Genomic DNA, 20,599 nt, shown 5'->3' on the forward strand with positions numbered 1-20,599 from the left:
CAGTGTCTCAGTAAAATTATAAAATGCACAGGTTATTTAGAAAATGGATGTGCTACCTTGTGCACAGCAATGATGACTAGAGAGAGATTTTCCTCAGAAGCAGAGAGTAAATAAACATTGTTATGATACACTGTGCCAACACATTAAACCGCACATGTCACTTACAGAGAGACGTAACGTTTCACTACACTTGTTTACAAGTGCCTGGAAGTGAAACTAGCTGTGCATGAAGCTCCAGGGTGTTGCTTTTCGCCAGAAGAACGATATTTATCGCGAAATTAACTCTGAAGGAGAAAAGATGGAGGGGCCATCAAGAATTGCACAGCCAGTGTCTAATGAGAATAGATAGCTGTGTATTAAGACCGTGTGTGTGTGTGTGTGTGTGTGTGTGTGTGTGTGTGTGTGTGCATGTGGCAGTGAAGTCTCTTCAGAAAGTGAGCAGACATGACTGCCTTCAATATGCAGACTGGCCCCATCTGCGAGACTGTAGCATTGCATTTCCCAGCTGGTCTTCAAGAAGTTCCTCGCTGGAAGCTTTAACATCAGGAGACGCTTGCAAATCTCTTGCAAATTGGTAGATTTGTGGTTTAGTGGAAAGAGCTTGGGTTTTGGAGTCAGAAATCACAGGGGTGGAGTCGTGGACCCCTCTGCTTATTAGCGGAGTGACAGCAGGCAATTAAAGCACCGTCTCTGAGCCTCTGTTTTCTCATCTGCAAAATGGGATCATAATGTGCTTTGCAGGGTCATTATGAAGATGGCACAAAAGTCGTCGGAAAAAAGGAAGACTTACAAAAACTGGTGACCTCCAAGCACGGTGCATAGCCTAGTTAATTCTATTGGGCCAGTGCGAGTCCCCTGGTTTTGACACTGAACGAGAGTCACGTAAGACGTTAACAGTAGGTGAAGCTGGGTGAAGGGCACACGGGGAACTCTCCGAACATTTTTGCAACTTCTTGTGTCTCTGGTTATTTCAAAACAAAAAGTTAAAATAAATGGGGAGCACTTATGGTGCGGCAGTGCTGTGCCAAAAGTTTACTATTCTATTTAATGCTCACAACCACCCCACGTGTAAAGCATTGAGGCACAGAGGTAAGTAATCTGCCCAAGGCTAAGAGCTAGTGAGCTGGGGGCGGGCGGGGGGCGGAGGGGACAGAACCCAGACGCACTCTCGCTCTTTAGCACCAGGATCTAGGTAGAGCTTGAGATCCTCGTGTGTGACCACGTCTGACCTACAGCGGGCATGCAATTATAGTTCAGATTTTTCTTCACGGCATGATTATTTGGAAAGGAAGAGGAAGAGGAAACCCCCTGTGGTAGAAGCCGTTCCTGCCCCACCCAGTGCCCTCACCCTGTTTCCGTGCACACTGGCTCCACCTCCACGGGCCACCAGCATTTCTTTGCCTGAGAACTTTCTCTGATCACGGGAGCCTGCTTCGCTCAGCCTGGCTTGTCCCCGTGCAGGTGGCAAGTGCAGAGGAATTAACACCCCCGCCAGGACTACCCTTCCACTGGTAGCTACAGGCAGTGGGTGTGCAAATACCCCCACTCCCTCGCTCCTTGGGTGCGACAGTTTCGAGAAGCGTGCTCTGCACAGGCTCCCAGCGTCTCCCCAGCAGGCATGAGCTTCAGCAACCCACAGAGGGAACTGGTCGTATTCTAAGGGACCTTACTGGCCGCCTTCCCGCGGCCTGTCACATTTCTGCACTCTCCTAGGTGTTTCCTGAGATCCTGTCCCAGATATTAGTATCTGGACATTTGTGGCAGTGAAGGATTCACCTTACCCAAATAAAGGTCCAATCCTTGCCCGACTCCTGAGAGGTAACCTCTAAAAACATGGCACCTCTCTTGGGGGACCCCAAACCGCAACTTGGCTCAGGGCCGTCTCTGTGGGTAACCTGATTATGATAACGCCACTGCATGCGACAAATGCACTCCCATCAGCTTGTATACAAATTCAAGGTGCCGTAAATGAGCTAGGGGAGCTTGAAATCTAAACCGAACTGTGAAAGACCCTCTCACCTACTACCCATGAATTATCAGGCACCTTGCTGGCTTAATCGGTTGGTGTCCAACTCTTGACTTCGGCTCAGGTCATGATCTCACAGTTCATGAGTTCGAGCCCCACAGGGGGCTCTGCGCTGACAGTGCGAAACCTGCTTGGGATTCTGTTTCCCTTCCTCTCTGCCCTCCCCCACTTGCTCTCTCTCTGTCTCAAAATTTAAAAAAAAAATTTTTTTTAAGTTTTTAATTTAAAAAAATTAAAAAACAATTTAATGTGTCTTTTGGAACAGCCAGATTTTCATAAATACTTCTGAATTGCACCTGTTGAGGACATAACAATAAAGCCAATCTTTAGTTGCCTGTGGTAATAGGAAAGCATTATTGGCATGAATTAAAATGTACTTTTTTACTCCATTTGGCTGGTCATTTCAGATTCCTTTGTCAGACCTTGTGTGTGTGTGTGTGTGTGTGTTTTAATGTCTATTTATTTTTGAGAGACAGAGCACAAGTGGGGAGAAGGGCAGAGAGAGGGAGACACAGGATCCAAAGCAGGTTCCAGGCTCTGAGCTGTCAGCATAGAGCCCGATGTGGGGCTTGAACTCACGGACCACGAGATCACGACCTGAGCTGAAGTCGGATGCTGAACCAACTGAGCCACCTAGGCACCCCTGTCAGACCTTGTTTCTGAGGAGATACTAGTAACACCCTCTGCTGGTAAAGACTCTTAAAGACATGCAGCAGACCTCCCCGCCTCCCCCTGGCCACATCCCCAGGAACATTCCAGGTCCACAGCATCCCTGGAGCCCGGGGCAGGCTGCTTTCCTCACCCTGCATGTCCGTGACCAGGAGGCAGCCGCTCGTTCTCTGGTACACCCAGTGCTGGAAGGTGCAACACTTCTGACCAGCCTCCGATTCTCTTCTCAAGAAGTTTATTTCCTTCCCGTCCCGGATGGAATACTTCACAAATTCTCCAATCAGCTCCTCCTCCACTGTGGCATAAGGGATGTTGTTCTCCGGTCGGTGGATAAGAAAAATAGGGATTATCCTGGAAGAAAAGACAGCATGGGCACACGTCACATTCGCAGGTGGTAACAAAGACCAGGGGGGTGTTCTGTCTTCACTTGGATTAGCAGGGAACCAATCCCTGGGTCCCCTTAGATGTAGGCTAACCCCTCACCGCAATGATTGTTCAACAGGTGAAAAGATGTATTTCTGGTTTTCATTTGTTCCTAGAGTTGGTCAGAAACTCCTCCTGGGGGGTGGAGTTTAGTCGCCCACGTACAAACGAATGTTTTCATTACAGTCATATCTCAGTGGCCCGCCAGCCATGTGTCCACCCATCATATCCTTTTCTTCCCTTCCTCCCTTCCATTCAGTCAGCAAATACTTATTCAGTGGTTTCCAGGTCAGTCTTCCAGATGCCGTTCCAGAAAACAGTGAAGAACACAGGGGCTCTGCTTTCAAGGATCTTACATTTAATTTTTTTTTTTAACGTTTATTTATTATTGAGAGACAGAGAGACACAGAGCATGAGCAGGGGAGGGGCCGACAGGTGGAGAGACACAATCTGAAGCAGGCTCCAGGCTCCGAGGCATCAGCACAGAGCCCGACGCGGGGCTTGAACTCACAAACCTCGAGATCGCGACCTGAGCCGAAGTCCGACGCTCAACTGACTGAGCCACCCAGGCACCCCGCAAGGATCTTACATTTATTTTTTATTTATTTATTTTTTTAAATTTTTTTTCAACATTTTTTATTTATTTTTGGGACAGAGAGAGACAGAGCATGAACGGGGGAGGGGCAGAGAGAGAGGGAGACACAGAATCGGAAACAGGCTCCAGGCTCCGAGCCATCAGCCCAGAGCCTGACGCGGGGCTCGAACTCACGGACCGCGAGATCGTGACCTGGCTGAAGTCGGACGCTTAACCGACTGCGCCACCCAGGCGCCCCGGATCTTACATTTAAAAGAAAGAGGCGGGCAACAAATACGTACGTGTGCTACGTGAGAAAACAAAGCAGTGAAAAAGCGCTAGGGAGCTCAGGGGTCAGGGAAGGGCTGCTATTTGACTGAGGGAGATCAGAGAGGCCTTGCTAAGGAAGAACGTTTGAGCAGAGACCTGTAGGAAGGGAGCTAGGGAGCCATGAGGGCATCTATGGGAAGAGCATTCTAAGCAGAAGGAACAATAAAGGGAAAAGGCTGGGGCAGGAGCATTCTGGGTGTGTTCTAAGAACAGCAAGGGCCCAGTGTGTGGCTGCAGTAGACTCAGCAAAGGGGAGATAGGAGTGGCTGCGTGAGGCCAGGGAGGGCATAGGAAGCCAGACCTTGTGGGGTCTGGAAGGCCATTTGAAAAACTCTCCCCTTTACATCCCTTTGGATGAGGAGCTACCGGACGGTTTTGGACAAAGGACTGCCGTTATCACACGTCTGTGTTGCGGACGACCCTGTGGAGACGGGACTGTGCAGGAGTAAGGACAGGAGCAGGGAGGCCGGTGAGGAGGCCGCCCGGTCGTGAAGGCAGCTCCAGTGGAGAAGTGATCAGATCCTGAATGTGGCTGTCAGCACAATCGGTTCGCGGTCACCCCACCCTCCCGCCACCACCATGACTATGTCAAACCTGCTCTTCTCGCCTCCGACTGCCCGCACCTCCTCCCCGACCTCACTTTCAGCTGATGACCTCGCTTCCTGTTTTACTGTGAAGGCTGCAACAGTAAGAAGAGAGCTTCTAAGAGCTGCGCGGTCCCGCCTCCTCGGTCTGTGCCCGTATATTCCCCTCCCCTCCCCCACTGTGGACGAAGCCTCCTGGCTCCCTCCCCCCCCACCCCAAAACCACTTCTTCCGCTGGTGCCCTGGATCTGCCCGACCCCTCTGGTGCCCCAGGATGTGGCTCTAGCAAGCATTCCCCACATTCCTGCATCCCATTTTCCTCTGGGAAACCGACTCACTGCCAGTGGCATAGCCACATGCTGAAATAGCTCCGGGCAGCCCGTGGGGCCCGTAACCCACTCAACTTCTGACTCAGTTTACATCAAAACCCAGGTCAGTTGCAGACTCACCGTCTGCCATCCCTCCCCTCCCTTTGTCTCTTGAACCCACTCAGAGATGCTCTCCCACTAAGGAAGCTTCGGTCAAGGGCACCAGCAGCCTGTGTTGCAGACTCTGTGTTGCAGAGTCTAACGGTCTCTTCTCGGCCCTCGTCTTACTTGCCTTCAGGAGCTCCTGACACGGCTGATCTCTCGGAGTCCCCTTCCCACTGCTTCCAGAAACTCCCTTCCTCTTCGTTTTCTTCCTGCTTCATTGCTTCCTCTTTCCCTGGCTCCTTCACTGGCTTCTCACTTCTCCCCAACCTCTGACACGCCCCGGGACGGCTCTCCTGTCTCTGCCCACACCGGCTAGTGACCTCCTGGCTTGAAATGCGGTCTGTATGTCAACAGTTTCCACCCTGAAATCTCCATCCAGACCTCTCCCCTCTCCCCCACTCACATTCCGGCCTCCTCCTCTCTGTCTCCGATCGATGTCTCCTAGGGATCTCAAATCTAACACAGCCCAAACTGAACCGCTCACGTGTCCCCCAACTCCTAGCTCGGTGGCTGGCGACTTACCCTCCCTTTCCGTTCATCCGACAGCGTCTACTGAACAGCTTGTGCCAGAATCTCAAAAACCTCACCAGGAGAGCGAACATGAAAGAGACACGGTCCCTGCTTTGCAGGGACAACCGCTGGGAAGGGTGCACAGTGGAGAAGCTTCCAGCTCCCTACTCTTAACTAAGGAAGATAGGCAGCAGGCTCTCCAGGAGCAGTGCAGCGGCACGCGAGTGGTAAAGACCGAGTAGAAATAAGCTGGTAGGAGGCGAAGCGGGGGAGCAAAGCGGGGGAGCATCGCCCCTAGCTTCGTGTCCCTCCTGCTCACTCACGCACGCACACAAGCCAACCTGAGCCGCTCCTCCTGGTCCCCGCTTCCCCCCACCGTACCTGAACTGAAGCTTCCTGACGCTTCTCCCTGAGTTCCACCCCAGGGACGCACTGCCGGCCCCTGCCACCCCCCAAACACAGCTACTCTGCACCGAGCAGGATGTGAAGTCACAGCTGGCCATTCCCATTCATCACTGAGCAAGGAAGAAATCGCATCAGAGCTTGTGGAAGGATGTGCCTGAATCTGCCTCGGCTGCTACTCACTGCGGAGAGGCACAGGGTCCGCAAACCATTGCCTGCGGGCCAAATCCGGTCCGATGCCTGTTTACAGCCCACAAGCCAGGAATGGTTTTCACACACGAATATTTGGAACTGATGTGATCAGAGGGGAACACTAACTCTGAACCCCAAGGGTAAGCAAAGTTGCTTTAAAAAGTTAGCAAAATGGGGCGCCTGGGTGGCTCAGTCAGTTGAGCGACCAACTTTGGCTCAGGTCATGAGCTCGCAGTTCATGGGTTCGAGCCCCATGTCAGGCTCTGTGCTGACAGCTCAGAGCCTGGAGCCTGTTTCAGATTCTGTCTCCCTCTCTCTCTGCCCCTCCCCTGCTCACATTCTGTCTCTCAAAATAAATAAACATTAAAAAATTAAAAAAAAAAGAATTCCATTCTTCTCATTAGTAAACTTATATACTAAAGAATTGAATTCAATTATTATTATATTTTGAAACTTATCAACCAAGATTTGTAGACACTGGTTTTCTTTCTTGTTATGCAAGTATCAACATAATAGCTTCTTTTTTTAAATTTTTTTAAAGTTTATTTACTTTTGGGAAAGAGAGACAGAGTGCGAATGGGAGGGGCGCAGACAGAGAGGGAGACACAGAATCCGAAGCAGCTCCAGGCTCTGAGTGGTCAGCACAGAGCCCGACGTGGGGCTTGAACTCACGAACTGCGAGATCATGACCTGAGCCGAAGTCAGACGCTTAACTGACTGAGCCACCCAGGCGCCCCATAATGGCTTCTATTTTGCCTACTGGCCCACAAAGCCTAAAAGAGTAATGATCTGGCCCTTTACAGAGAACATCTGCCAACACCAGGTCTCAAGTTTTGTCTTCTACTGGCCACTATCACCTTGACTCTTCATTTCCTCTCTCTGCCCCAAGGCTACAAACATGGTCACACCTCCTCATTTTAAAAACTACGATCCAATTTGACAATAAATTTCATATACTGAAAAAAAAAAACAATTTGACAATAAATTTCAGATATTGGAAAACAAAAACAAAAAAACTACGATCGTCGATCATCGCCTTCCATTGATGGGTCTCTGCCCTCACATTTCATTCCCCTTCCCTGGCTTCCTTCGCTTCTGTCACCATTTGGACGAGTGAACTCCATTTGTAGCCCTGGCCCTAATTCCAATGTACTCTTTGACCCAGTACCCCTCATTTTACAAAAATCCTGCTTGCTAAGGTCACTCATTCTGATGGCTTTTAGTTTTCTCAGTTAAAAAGCTTGGATTTATACTCAACCTCCTCTCTCTTCTTATTCCCTATATCAAGTTTGTTAATTGCACCTACTTACTGAATGAATATCCCAAGAGCCCTTTCTCTCCTCTCAAACTCCCCATAGCCAGCGGTCACGTTCTACCTCCACTGCCCCTTCCCTGGGCTGTAGCAACACCTCTCCGACTGGTCTCACCACATCCAGCCTCTGGACCTCCTCTTTCATGGACCTCTTCTTCTGGGGGCCAGCCCTGATGCCCCCACCATTGTTCTGTCCCCCATTTTCACCGCCACCCCCAGGTGGAAGCATCTTGGTGGTCCCTGCACACAGAAGCATCTTGAAGCTGAGAAGCATCTGAAATCTCCCACCTCGACACGTACACAATCACACTCAGGTGCTATCTCCTCTAAAATCTGCTTGCGTTCATCTTTTCTAACATGGTCTCAAGTGTAGAGGCCTTGAAGAAGGCAGTGTGTGTGTGTGTGTGTGTGTGTGTGTGTTTCCTGGTGTCGAATCCTCTGATCTTGATTCAATGAACATGGAATTGGGAGCAGAGGCCTCTGTGAGGACCCTTATCCTTCCGTATGTTTGTTATTATTCAGGCACCCACAAAATTCTTCCACTGTATGGAAGGGAAAGGTGTTTACGTATCAAAATGTCCTAATCTATCTTTAGGCCGGTGGCACATTTGTGGGGGCGCTGATGATGCTAATTAGCCCCTGCGTCCCTCACACGCACAGGCCCTTTCCAAGTCCCTTCGCCAATCTTTGTTATTCATAAGTTTGTGCTGTTTTCTTGAGAAAGCCCCCAAACCGTAGGGTCCAGCCACACAAAACCAGAGGGCTCTGTGCATTGTGGACAGCTCACCCGGTTGACCCTCTTCCTCCTGGAGAATGCTTCTAGGGTTAAGGACTATATAAAGGGGGCCGGAGAAGACAGAGAATGCACAAGTTCCTGTAACACAAAACTATAACTCACTCCAGATTGCTGCCTGAGTGGATTGAACAGAAAAGCAATTGTGTACTTTCTCTGCAGCATGTTCATTTTTCTTGAAGTTGCTGAGAAATGTTTGTGTTCTAAGTAAGTATGCTAAGCATCTCTTGGCAAAGAGCAGAAAGCATTAGACTTTATATATAATATGCCCAACACCCCACCTCAGGGAGAGTATTTTCCCCCATTGTGAGTCCACAGGGTCAATGTAAGCAACGATTCCTTCCTTCTTTCCTCTCCCAGTTTCTACTGATACATAAATGACTGTTGTGTCTGAAATTTCCAACATGTCCTGGCTCTTTCTCTTCCCACTTAAACATGATCTCGACCAGATAAACCCACTAGTAACCAGAAGCTCCAGACACCCAAAAATCTGCATGACTCAGTCAATATTTAGCCAATGAGTGGATAAAAGTAATCACTGTAATCTGTCTCTGTAGGGTTCCAGGAAATGGGTACTGTGTTCCTACGCTCCTGATACCCAATTCATTCTTCGTAGACATGACACCATATTTTATTTTCATCATAGGGTAATTGTTTTGTGATATTCTTGTGTTCTCTTTTCTTTGCTTATTGTTTGCCATGAAGTAGATACTCTTTACTTTTTATTTAACGTGCTACATTTATCAAATTCATTTTCTATTTTCTATCGAATTATTTTCTATTTACTGTGATACATTTATCAAATCCATCCATCCATCCATCCATCCATCCATTGATTTACAGAATATTTATCAAGTATCTCTCTATAAGCCTCTGGCAACCTAGAGAGGAACAGGATAGCAGCCCAGTGTGGCCTCATGGCTTCCAGACAGAGAGACCAGGCAAAATGCTTGTCCCACTGGTCCTTCTCACCCTCTCATCCCTCCAAGTCCCCAAGAAACCAGGATGGTAATACAAGAGACAGTAAACACACTCACTCTGGCACTTCTCCAAAGCCTTCCAGAGGCTGTGCTTCGGCAGCATAGATCTTGGCATAGTATCTGGCAGTATTTTGGACATAGCATTCCTACATCACCCAAACACAAGGGAAAGACAAGTGAGTAGAAGAAATTCAGAGTTGCCGGTGAAGCTAATCAGACTTCCCAGTAAGTCAAGCCAATGGATTCCCCAACCCACCCCCTGGTTGCAGGCACAGAAGCAACAATTATTGCAGACTCGAGTCGTCCACTTGCAGAGAACTCTGAGACTCGAAGGAACTATCCAGGTAAAGCTCAAGTGGTCTCTAGGACCAGGCGTCCTGAACTATCAAATTTCTAGAACGCACATGGCTGAAATTCATCCTGGGCTAAGGGGACTGGCCCCATGGCAGGATGTCGGGCACAGCTCGGAGTGTGCTGAGCTCTCCCATCTGAAGCTCTTCTTCAAAGGTGTAATTAGACTTGTGGGTAGCCAACACCTTGGGAACACTGTTGGCTTAGGAAAGGGCAAACTGGATTCTGCTTTCTACTCAGTGGGGTCTTTCAAGAGGGAGTGTGGACGCTGGGGGCTTTCCCTGACTGGCCCAGATGGTACTTGAGATGGAAAAAATATGTAGTGAAAGAAAAGAAAAAAGAAGGGTTGACTTGGAGGAGGAAGGAATACGATTGGCAAAACTCTGTACTCAAAAGAGGGGCTGCCTTCATGAGCCCCAAGTCCCACCGGACCTCACCACACCTAAGACAATCCTGGAGGGCTAGTGCTTGACGGCCCCTGAGAGATTCACTGAAGTATAACCTATTCATTTTATAGGTAATAATTTTAGAAGGGTGCCTAGCTTGCAAAAGAGCTAGACCCAGCTGTCCTGAAAGCTTGGCCACTGCTCTGGGTCAGGCTCTCGATACTCTTGGTGTCAAGAGTGAAATACTCAGACCAAAGTGGGAGGCAGGGAGGGAAGCCCATGTTCTCTTCTTGTCTCAAGGTTCTGTGACTCAATAACACAGGGAGATGGGAGCTTAGCTAGAGCCTTGGATCAGTCTCCCTTCATAGCTTATAGGCTAACATTGACCCAAACTCAGGAAGGCAAGAAACAGGACACATGCTTCCCCCTCTGAATATAGCCAACCCCCTTCCATAAAGTAAACAAGAATCTAGAAACTATGCCCTTGGGGATGCTTGGGAATCCTGGCATCCCTGTAGCTTGGACCCCCCGCCTTCCACATCATCCTGTGTCTGAGTGGACTCAAGGACCTCATGGGGCTTCCTAGAAACAGAAATGATCCCAGCCCAGGTCAGAGCCGGTGAGGGGCCTCCAGACACAGGGTGAGTCCCATCTGGCTGGCATGAGGGCAAGAAATTACCCCGAGAACTCAGACATGGTTCCCAGCATTCGGGCTTGATCCAGGGGCTCCCTTACAGCCATACCCCAAAGGGAGAGAAACACCCTCTTGGAGACACTCCCAACAATTCTGAGTCTGACTTTCATCTCAGGCTCTCGTGGGTCCCCCCCCTCACACCCCCACGTGACTCTGTAGGGCAGGTGGACCCACCTGGGCAGCGAGTTTGTAGTTCCTCTGGATGAGCTCATCGTTGTTTCTGGTCCCGTAGGCAACAGCGTTGTGCACCTTGAGCACGCAGGCGTGGCCGGGCTGGAAGACGGGCATGAGGCCCTGCATCACTTTGCTGCGGAAGGCTTTCCGGTGGACCCCTTCTCCAAAGTGCAGCTCCTCCGTGGCGATCTGACCTCGCAGGTGGTCCCCAAAGTAGCTGTCCCTGAGGAAGTCTTCTCTGAAGATGAGTTGGCTGAATTCAATCTCTTCACATCCTAAAACACACCTCACCTTTAGTTGGGCAGAATATCCCAGCCCCCATCCTGCTTCTTGGCTCATGGTTGTTCCCACACAGGGACGAGGACAAGGCTGGCCTGTAGAACCTGGAGGGGAGACCACACGGAACTCCCAACAGAGAGAGGCACAGCTCAAAGATGAGAAGGGGGGTGGGGGGGACGAGTCCTCCAGGAGGCAGGAAGATCGGTATGAAGCTCCAGTGGACCTCACTGGAGAGGGGAGAAAACTGGTGAGGGCCAAACTGGGGAGACCAGGAAAAGAAGTTTAGACAGATCTGGAAAATACAGACAGGACCACGAAAGGTAACTAAAGGCAAGCTGAAGTGTGGAGCGGGGAGGAGGAACCAACGATAAGACGTGACAGATCAGTTTCTCAGCCCTTTTTCTCATGACTGCCCCCTGAAAGGAGTCTTTTCAGACTTTTTTTTAATTGATCCCCCTCCCCATAAATTTCAATCCCACAGAGGTCCTGTATATCCGTTTATGTGTGTATATCTGTGCTTCACCCACAATCAGAGTAAGTTTTTTTGCCTCCTCAAGAACCAATTTTTGTCTTCTCGGGGGCAATACCGTTTCCCCATGTTGAGAATGTCTGTGGTAGCTGTAAGAAATAGGTAGGCAAGGACAAAACCGTTAACAAGAAGCTCCTCTGAGGAGACACTGAAAAAAAAAAAAGCCTAATTATTTTGGATTTATGTGTAAAAAGAAAAGTAGAATTAATTTTTTCTAGCACCGGGTTTTCTCATAGTGGATTCTCCACGTTTCAGGTGACCACGGATGCAATCGGAAGGTTCCCTTCTAACCTAGAGATGAACAGGTCAGCCTTCTGGTGGGCTGAGAGAAGAGAAGAAGACAGCTTTCAACGAAATCAGTTTGGTTGGAGTTCTTTAGCGCCCTTTAATCCTCGAAGTCGATGAAGACTCACATCTTTCTGAATGTTTAAAAGAAGAAAGAAACCACAGGTCGTGTGAAAATCCCACTTCACGTTTCTATTTAGACTCTTTAGAGAAACATTTTTCTCTGCTTTTAAAAATATTTTCAGGGGCGCCTGGGTGGCGCAGTCGGTTAAGCGTCCGACTTCAGCCAGGTCACGATCTCGCGGTCCGTGAGTTCGAGCCCCGCGTCAGGCTCTGGGCTGATGGCTCGGAGCCTGGAGCCTGTTTCCGATTCTGTGTCTCCCTCTCTCTCTGCCCCTCCCCCGTTCATGCTCTGTCTCTCTCTGTCCCAAAAATAAAAAAAAAAAAAAAAAAAAAAAAAAAATATTTTCAGGTCACGTGTTTGAAGAGCAGCCAGTGACTGAAGCAAGCTACTACAGGTATATACAGAGATGAAAATTATTGTCCAAGAGTATCGATGAACAACTAGGCCTCGTTATTGGCAGAAAGAAAGAAAGGGAGGGGGACTCAAACAGTAAAAGTGCTGGGGGTGCCTGGGTGGCTCAGTGGATTGAATGTCAGACTCCTGATTTCAGCTCAGGTCATGATCCCAGGGTCACGGCATTGAGCCCTGTGTTGGGCTCTGTGCTGAGTGTAGAGCCTGCTTAGGATTCTCTCTCTTTCTCTCTCTCTCTGTCATCTCTGAAAGAAAGAAAAGAAAAGAAAAAGTGCTGAAGATGCCTGTGGAAAGAGCGTGTGTAGGAAGATCCTCCAGGATTTCACGATGGTGAGCAGGAGCCTCAGGCCAAGTAACCTGTCCCAGGTTTCTAGAAAGATCTATGGTGGAGAAGCAGGGGAACAGGCAGGCAATTGGGACACTGTCCCAGACAAATTAAAAAAAAAAATGTCTCTGATGTTTATTTATTTCTGAGAGAGAGAGACAGAGACAGAGACAGAGCATGAGCGGAGGAGGGGCAGAGAGAGAGGGCGAGACACAGAATCCGAAGCGGGCTCCAGGCTCTGAGCTGTCAGCACAGAGCCCAATGTGGGGCTCGAACTCACGAACCGGGAGATCATGACCTGAGCCAAAGTCAGACACTTAACTGACGGAGCCCCCCAGGTGCCCCCCAGGCAAATTTTAAGAGATTATTTATCATAGATTTCATCTTTAGTGACAGAACTAGAAAGAAAATTAATTTACAGAGAAGAGTATAGGTTTCTTTTTAAGTTAAATTCAAAAACTGGATCACTTAGAAAAAGGGATGCTTTTTATATAACCCAAATCTTAATTCTAGTTACACAAATGATTTCATTTTAACAATTTGGCCCCTAATACCACTTAAAGAATATAGGAAGTGTTTTATGTATACAGCCCAATAAATATGAATTATATTTATCCGTTCTATTCTCCTTCAAAATCCCCAAATTCCTAAAACTCAATTATTATTAACAACAACAACTGCACTGAGTACTTAAAAAAATGCATCAGATTTAATACAAAAGTTGTTTCCGACTGTGTGCTTAGAAAGAAGAAGGTAATTTTTTTTCCATAGTACTGTATTGGGTATAATTAACAATCTTGTCTATAATTTCCAACAGAAAGTCTACTTAACAAAGATAAAACAGTGAAAGGAAAAAAATAAATCTTAGGACTTTCCTTTGAAAGCCCCATGTGCGATCATTAAATTGTGCTAGCTTGTGTTTTATTTGAACCATCATTCATTTTTGGGCTTTCCCACGAGCTGGGTTTTATTAGTTTTTAATTAGAGCCCAGCCTGTAAAATGTTATTTGTTCCTCCTCTGGAGAATTCAACTAATAAAATGTTTATCACCAAATAAGAAAGGTGATAAAGAAGTTATTTGAGGCTTCTTCATCCGAAAGATCAAGGGGACCGGGACCAGTGCCAAAATGCCAAAGGAAAGCACCAAAACTCATCTTTCATTTCCAGGAAGATGCGAAGGAATGGGGTTCTCCTAGGACACCTGACTGTCTTTGGAATCTGCTTAGTGAGTCAAACTGAGAAGTAAACCGAAGCAACAAACCAGGCTGTGTCAGTGCCAGACGCTGAAAACCCGCTGCAGAGGGGCTGGACGCAAGCCTGAGGCTTAAAGGAAGGAGTCTGACCCCAAGGCCCCCACCGACACATCCTCGACAACTGCGCGCCCCAGTCTGATCTTTCATAAATACTACACCTCTGCACGTTGGTAGCCTCACGCACTTATTCCAGGCCTCGCCACCAGCTTGAGATAGCTCATGAATTGTCATTCATTTCCCAGTCATTCCTGCGCTCTCCCCTACTTGGTTGGAAGAGTCGATGGGGATATTGTTTCAACCCTTGATTCCAGGAGCGAGCTCTCGCTTTGTGGAGTGGCCCATGTCCTTGGACATCCAACTCGGGTCAGCTTACCTTTAATATCCTGCTGATTCGCAAGTTGTTTCAGAACTAGAAGAAGACAAAGAAGAGAGGGTCTTCAGTGCAAGTGGGCATTCTGGACGGGGGCTGGGGAGGTGGGGGGGTGTCTCGTGGTTTATCGCCTGAAATGGAGAGGCTGAGGCTTACCTTCAGCGGTAAGGTTAAACTCAGCGGTCGCTTTGCCGTAACTGTTCTTGATGCAGCAACGGTAGATGCCCTGGTCCTTCTGACCGGCTTGGACGATGGCCAAGGACACAGCCGAGGTGTCGTCTGCCCTGCAATAGGGGACGTGAATGTTGGAACGCTTCATCGTTCTGAAGCTGCATTTTTCTAACACACTTAAGGAGAAAGGAACAGGTGCTTCCCTGCCCTAACATTTGGGGCTAGTGGGCTGGCTAAAGAACAAGGTCTCGATAAGCTGTTTGCATAATTCATTTTTATCTGTGGGAGATGACTGGTGCAATTTTGCTTTAACATCCTCTCTCCAAATAGGCAATAGGAATCAAAACCATTTGGGAGCCTTGGCTGTAATCTGCAGAGCCAAGAACCGGAAATGTGAATTCTGGGGGCCGTCATTAACGTTTCTGCTCAGAATTCACCTCAGTTACGTTACTGACCCAGGAGACCTGAAGGCTCTAAACCAAATCTAAACACAGACACAATATAGGACAAGCGAAAGGGGGTCTTTGCTGTAAATAAGGACCCATGGCTGAGGGTGTTTTTGAATAGGGTACTCTTCTAGTGAATACTGCCCATCCATCCACCCGCCCCAAATTATTAAGTTCCAGGCACTGTGCCACGAACAGAAAAACCAGTGGTGGTGGTGGTGAGGAAAGAGAAGGAGGAGGAGGGGGGAGGAGGAGAAGAAGAAAAGGCAAATGGGTGCTCCCAGCTCAGTGCTGCCCAGACAAAATGAAGCCAACGTTGGTCAAGTGTAAAGGCCAGGCCACATGTCACCAGTAAATGGCAGGCCTACTAATGTACGCTCCCTACAGGGAGGCTAGGTTTTCTAAAGACATCTCAAATGGAAAATGGACCCAAAAGATTCAAATGCCAAGTCTGAGCTCAGAGCAAGATGGCCAAAAACCCTACTGGTTAATTACCCTTGGCTGACAGCTACAGAAAGTGCTTTAAATGAATGATTAGTGCTTCTTTTTATAAAGCTCTAGGGAGTGGTCTTGGTTGTTTTTGTTTTTGTTTTTGTTTTTTTAAGCCAAGCCACTTATTCTCCATTATCATCCTTCCTAAGCCATACATAAGACAGGCAGGGTAATGGCAACGTTTTAGGCTGCGTGGCCTCATTCCATCTGTCACAATCCAGTTAGGTTTTCTGGAGGGATGTTATAGAAATTACAGCTCGAATCCGGCATCACTATGGCATTTGGAGCATAATTTCCAGACGTATGCTCCAAGCAAACGTATTTGATTTAGTTATACAAAAAAACTCGATTTTCCTTCCTTTTTCAGGCTCCTTGCAACGAGATTAAGGGGACAGGACACCTCCCGTGACTCAGGGAGCTGAACGGGGACTTCCCTCAGCAGAAAGAAGCAGCTGGGGCTTGAGTTATGCCCACTGAGCCAGGTGATCTGTTTTAGAATAAGCCACACTCCCTCAGGTGTGTTGGGTGAAGCCCATGGCCCACGGCTCACGTGAACAAGCATTTATTGCCAGCCAGGCGCTTAGGGAGCCATTCGTCAGCTTTGTTCCACACGGGTACTCTCGGCAATGGTTCCCACTCTCTCTCTCTCTCTCTCTCTCCCCCCTCCCCTCCTCTCCTCTCCTCTTCTAACCTAGGGCCCCAGAAATACACGGCTTTTCCCATCTCAGAAATGGTTACTTATCACCTTCAATACCTGCTACTTTCTATTACTTCATGGATTGTTTTTTTTCCCCTTGGATACTCCTTCTTAGCTTTGAAATTTGGCAGGCTAGTAGGAATTTGTGAAAGAGAAAAAACACAGATTCACAAACAGAAGAGAGCTCTATCATCTTGGGACTGTGGAACCTCAGACTAGAAGATGATTTGGCATGTTCCCCTGATTTAAAGTTATTTTTTTATGTTTTATTTTATATTTGAGCACGAGAGAGCATGAGCAGGGGAGGGGCAGAGAGACAGAAACAGAAGCTAAAGCAGGCTCCAGGCTCCCAGCTGTCAGCACAGAGCCCGATACGGGGCTCAAACTCACGAGCGGTCAGATCATGACCTGAGCCGAAGTCAGAAACCGAAATGACTGAGCCACCCAGGCGCCCCATCATGTTCCCCTGATTTTAAAAGCATCGTGACACATTTCATGATTTTTTGAGGCCACAAGACTCGGGGGTGGCAGAGCCTAAGAACCCTTCCCTGCTTTCCCTGTCTAGACCTCTGTCTTCGTTCCTTACTTGTCTTGGATACTTAAGTGAGTGGGGTTTCAGCTTCAATTTTCCTTTTTACTTCCTATCACTATTTTCTTTTAGAACTACGTTGTGAAACCAGCAACAACCATGAAAAGTAACCAGGCAAATATCGCACCTTCTCTGCACTTGGGCTACTGACTTTGAATCCTTTGTCCACCAGACCGTAGAATCTTCATGAATTTCTGCAAACTGGCAGCTTAATTTTACATTCCCAGAGTGGTCAGGGAACATCTCGGCTTGGATCTTTTTTAGTAATATGGGAGCTGGAAACGAGAGAGTTTCAGGTCAGTGTTCTTACAATAGTGGCAGAGAGTTTCACAGTGGCCAGAAGACTTTCCCATTTTATTGCATTTAATTTTCACAGCAATCCCAAGAATGGGGATAATTATCCCCCTCAATTTATGGACGAGGAAACCAAGTGTCTGAGGGAAGATGTGACTTGCCTAAACATTCAGAAAATGAGCAAATCAATCTAATAGAAAAATCTCATTTTGCATTACTTAAGACTCCCAAAGTGGGGCACCTGAGTGGCTCAGTCATTTAAGCGTCTGACTTTGGCTCAGGTCATGATCTCAACTTGTGAGTTCGAGCCCCGCGTCGGGCTCTGTGCTGACAGCTCGGAGCCTGGAGCCTGCTTCGGATTCTGTGTCTCCCTCTCTCTCTGCCCTTTCCCTGCTCACGCGTGCACTCTCTCTCTCTCTCTCTCTCTCAAAAATAATAAACATTAACAAAAATTAAAGTCCCAAAGTGAGATCTAGAATGCACGAAATGAAGTAGAATGTGAGAGGCTTTTTTTTTTTTTTTTTTTTTTTTAAAGAAGAGGCTTGGGGATTGTGGATACCTAGTCTATAAACCCTGAGCCAAATAGAGCCGTATTTAAATGATCGCCAGGTAATCCAGGTCAAAATCAGAGCTGGGGCTTAGGGAGCAGGACAAAATCCGGGTTATCCAAGTAATTGCGGTTACGCCCCCAGATATAAAAGGCAAAGCAACAATAAGATATTTAGTGAATAATTCTCCCCCATCTTTCCCCTTGATCAGCTATCTTTGCTGAAGATATCCGAGCAGATTGCAGTGATGTCTGATAGCGATTTCATCAGCAAAAGAGACAGACGTGTCTCCTTGAATGAAACACGATCAATCAGGAAACAATTCCCTGGTGTGTGGGGCACGGGGTGGGGGGAGGCTGGGCTGAGCTCCTTGAATATCACCTTTTAAAATCAGGGATCAGGGCACTGCAGGCCGGCTGAGTGTGTCATTCCTCGGGACAGCCACGGGGCAGCAGCACAGACAGCAGAACGAGACGAGACGGCTGGCCCCGCCAGGTGGGCAGAATGACTTGGCTGGGTTCCTGGCAATGAGGTGTCCGTCCTCGTGCAGGCCAAGCTCCACAGCACCGCAGCCGTGGTGACTCAAAACACTGTGTGATCCCCGGCCAAGCCCACGGTCCCCAGTGCCAATGCTTTGTTTCCCCGCTACCTCAGATCCCACTGCTGGGCAGCAGTCGATGGGTTAAATGTGCCTTCTCCTCTCTCTTTGATGCCAACGTATTTAAAAGCTTGTTTTCTTCCCAGGAAGTACTAATGAGCCACTCAGGGGACAGATCCCTCCACTATAGAGTAACTGAAGACACTAACAATATCATGGCAGAGAGAGAAGATACACCAAGTTTAGTGAAGGCAAAACCCATTTCGGATTATTCGGTCCTACGCGGCTGGCTGCGTTAGGTACTGAGGCCCACAGTCTCAAACTCTCGCTCCAGAGTCTTGCCCAAGCCCGCCTCCTCGTCTGGAACTTAAGTCCTCAAGGAGCCTTCCAGCACAATGTGGTGGCAGTCTTCATGGATGGTTTTGTGGAGACCCCAATGTCCCTAAAGCTGCCAACTCTGTCCATTGCCCACTAGAAGTTCTGAACCCAGAAACCTGGGAGGATAGAGGGAAGGGCCAAAAATGGGAAGCAAAGCAAAATGAGGGTCTCTGAGCAAGAGGCCTCAGGGCTTTAGGAAGGACCCCTGTTTGTATCGGATGGAACGGGGAATATGGATAAAGGACAGCCTTCAGTGTGGCTAGGTTCCTCTTCTGTGCACGTTCGGGTCAAGGGTTGATGGGAAAGGATAGAGCAGCCCCCTCCCACCAGGTGAGTACACAGCTGTGAATGTCCCCAAGAAAGGTTACTCAGTTTTATTTCTTTGAGTCCTCTGAGTCACGTGCTTCTGTCCACCACACACACACACACACACACACACACACACACACACACACACACAGACTCCTTCCCCAAGGGGTCTCTGGTGTGACAGTGCTCCCCTCCCAGAATGCAGTGCTCAGGGAAGCCACGCAGTCTCTGAGAGCAAACTCTGCCAGCTTCTGCTTTTCCGGATAGTCTGTGTTCCCATAGTAACTCGGATAACCGCGGACAAGGATTCCAAATAGACATTTCCCTTAGGGTTGAAACCACTTCAGAGATCTTTTAAAATACTGCTCTGTTGTCTTTAAAGCAGTTTCAAAAATTTTTTTTTTCACTTTTGTTTATTTTTGAGAGAGAGAAAGAGAGAGAGAGAGTGTGTGTGAGCGGGGTGGGGGGGGGCAGAGAGAGAGAGAGAGAGAGAGACAGAATCTGAAGCAGGCTCCAGGCTCTGGGTTGTCAGCACACAGCCTGACGCGGGGCTCGAACTCACAGACTGCGAGATCATGACCTGAGCTGAAGTCAGAGGCTTAACCGACTGGGCCACCCAGGCGCCCCTAAATAGGTTTTAAAACCTATATACTAGAAAACTGGTTGGGTGCCCCCCAAAACTCTTCAGAAGGTAGTTTTGTATTTCCTCCTGGCTGCAGGGGGCGCTGAGGGCCTAGGTGATGTGTGCTGGGAATAATGAGCGCCCGTGTGGAGGTCTGAACACTCAGGAAGGAGAAAAGCCCTGCCCCCCCCCTTTGGGGTATAAGGGGGCCCCAGCGTCGGGCTCTGCCACACGCAGCTCCACGACCTCACTGCGGGGTCTTCTCTTTTGACTCTTCCCACCCGTGGGAAGGGAAAAAAGAGCTCTGAAATGAAAGAGGCTAAAATTTGGGTTAAGGGATGGAGCTTGGGGTCATGTGACGCCCCCCTCCTCCCCCCCCGCAGCACAAAAGTGACCGAAATTGCCAGGGCCCTGAGCCTCACGTGGCCTGAAACCTGGAACGGAGGTTTCAGAGGGCGCTTCCGACTCAGATGAAGAGGAGGGTGAGCTGGAAAGAAACGTTACGCTCAAATTCGGAAGGAAACCCGGGATTCAAGTAAGCTGCTGTTAATGACAATCACCAATTAAAAAAGAGGCTCCCAAATTATCCCTGAATGTTTACTTCCGTAAATCCTGCTTGCTGTGTGTGGTCTGTTGAATTATACTAATTAGTGACACTGATGAACGCTTCTGTTTATCTTTTAAAATATTTTTTAAAGGGTAATGAGACAGAAAGTCATCTTAATCCTACTCCCTCGATTTCAACTTACCCACAGGCAGCCTATTCAGTGATTCTCTCTCCGGATCACCTGGGAACTTGTTAGACACGCACTTTCTCGAACCCACACCTTGAACCGGAAACTCTGGAGGGGAAAGCCCAACGATCTGCATTTCAACGAGCCTTGCAGGGGATGTGAGGCCAGTGGAGCTTGAGAACCACGAGCATACAGGCCAGGCCACCATTTGGTCACTGCCAAGCCACCAATGCCTATCCAGTGGACCCTCACCTTAAATGCAGAGGACTCAG

At 48.5% G+C, this 20,599-nt stretch overlaps 1 protein-coding gene across 6 annotated transcripts in view; it reads right to left on the bottom strand.

The window, feature by feature from the left end:
- The window catches only part of ALPK2 (alpha kinase 2), a 117,067-nt gene that overhangs the window by 16,859 nt on the left and 79,609 nt on the right, over positions 1-20,599 (bottom strand). For 5 of the 6 annotated variants that reach the window (XM_053902773.1, XM_053902771.1, XM_019463912.2 and 2 more), the window contains 6 exons: positions 16,972-17,119; positions 14,606-14,733; positions 14,453-14,488; positions 10,874-11,148; positions 9,326-9,414; positions 2,829-3,046 (listed from right to left, as the gene is read on the bottom strand). In XM_053902773.1, coding sequence (XP_053758748.1) covers positions 2,829-3,046; positions 9,326-9,414; positions 10,874-11,148; positions 14,453-14,488; positions 14,606-14,733; positions 16,972-17,119 — 894 coding nt within the window. Of the gene's footprint in view, positions 1-2,828; positions 3,047-9,325; positions 9,415-10,873; positions 11,149-14,452; positions 14,489-14,605; positions 14,734-16,971; positions 17,120-20,599 lie in introns of those variants that run through there. The other variant, XM_019463915.2, reaches the window with a different exon arrangement.

The sequence above is a fragment of the Panthera pardus genome, unplaced genomic scaffold (assembly GCF_024362965.1).
Source record: "Panthera pardus isolate Hobbes unplaced genomic scaffold, ASM2436296v1 HiC_scaffold_15, whole genome shotgun sequence".
In the NCBI taxonomy this organism is placed as follows: Eukaryota; Metazoa; Chordata; class Mammalia; order Carnivora; family Felidae; genus Panthera; species Panthera pardus.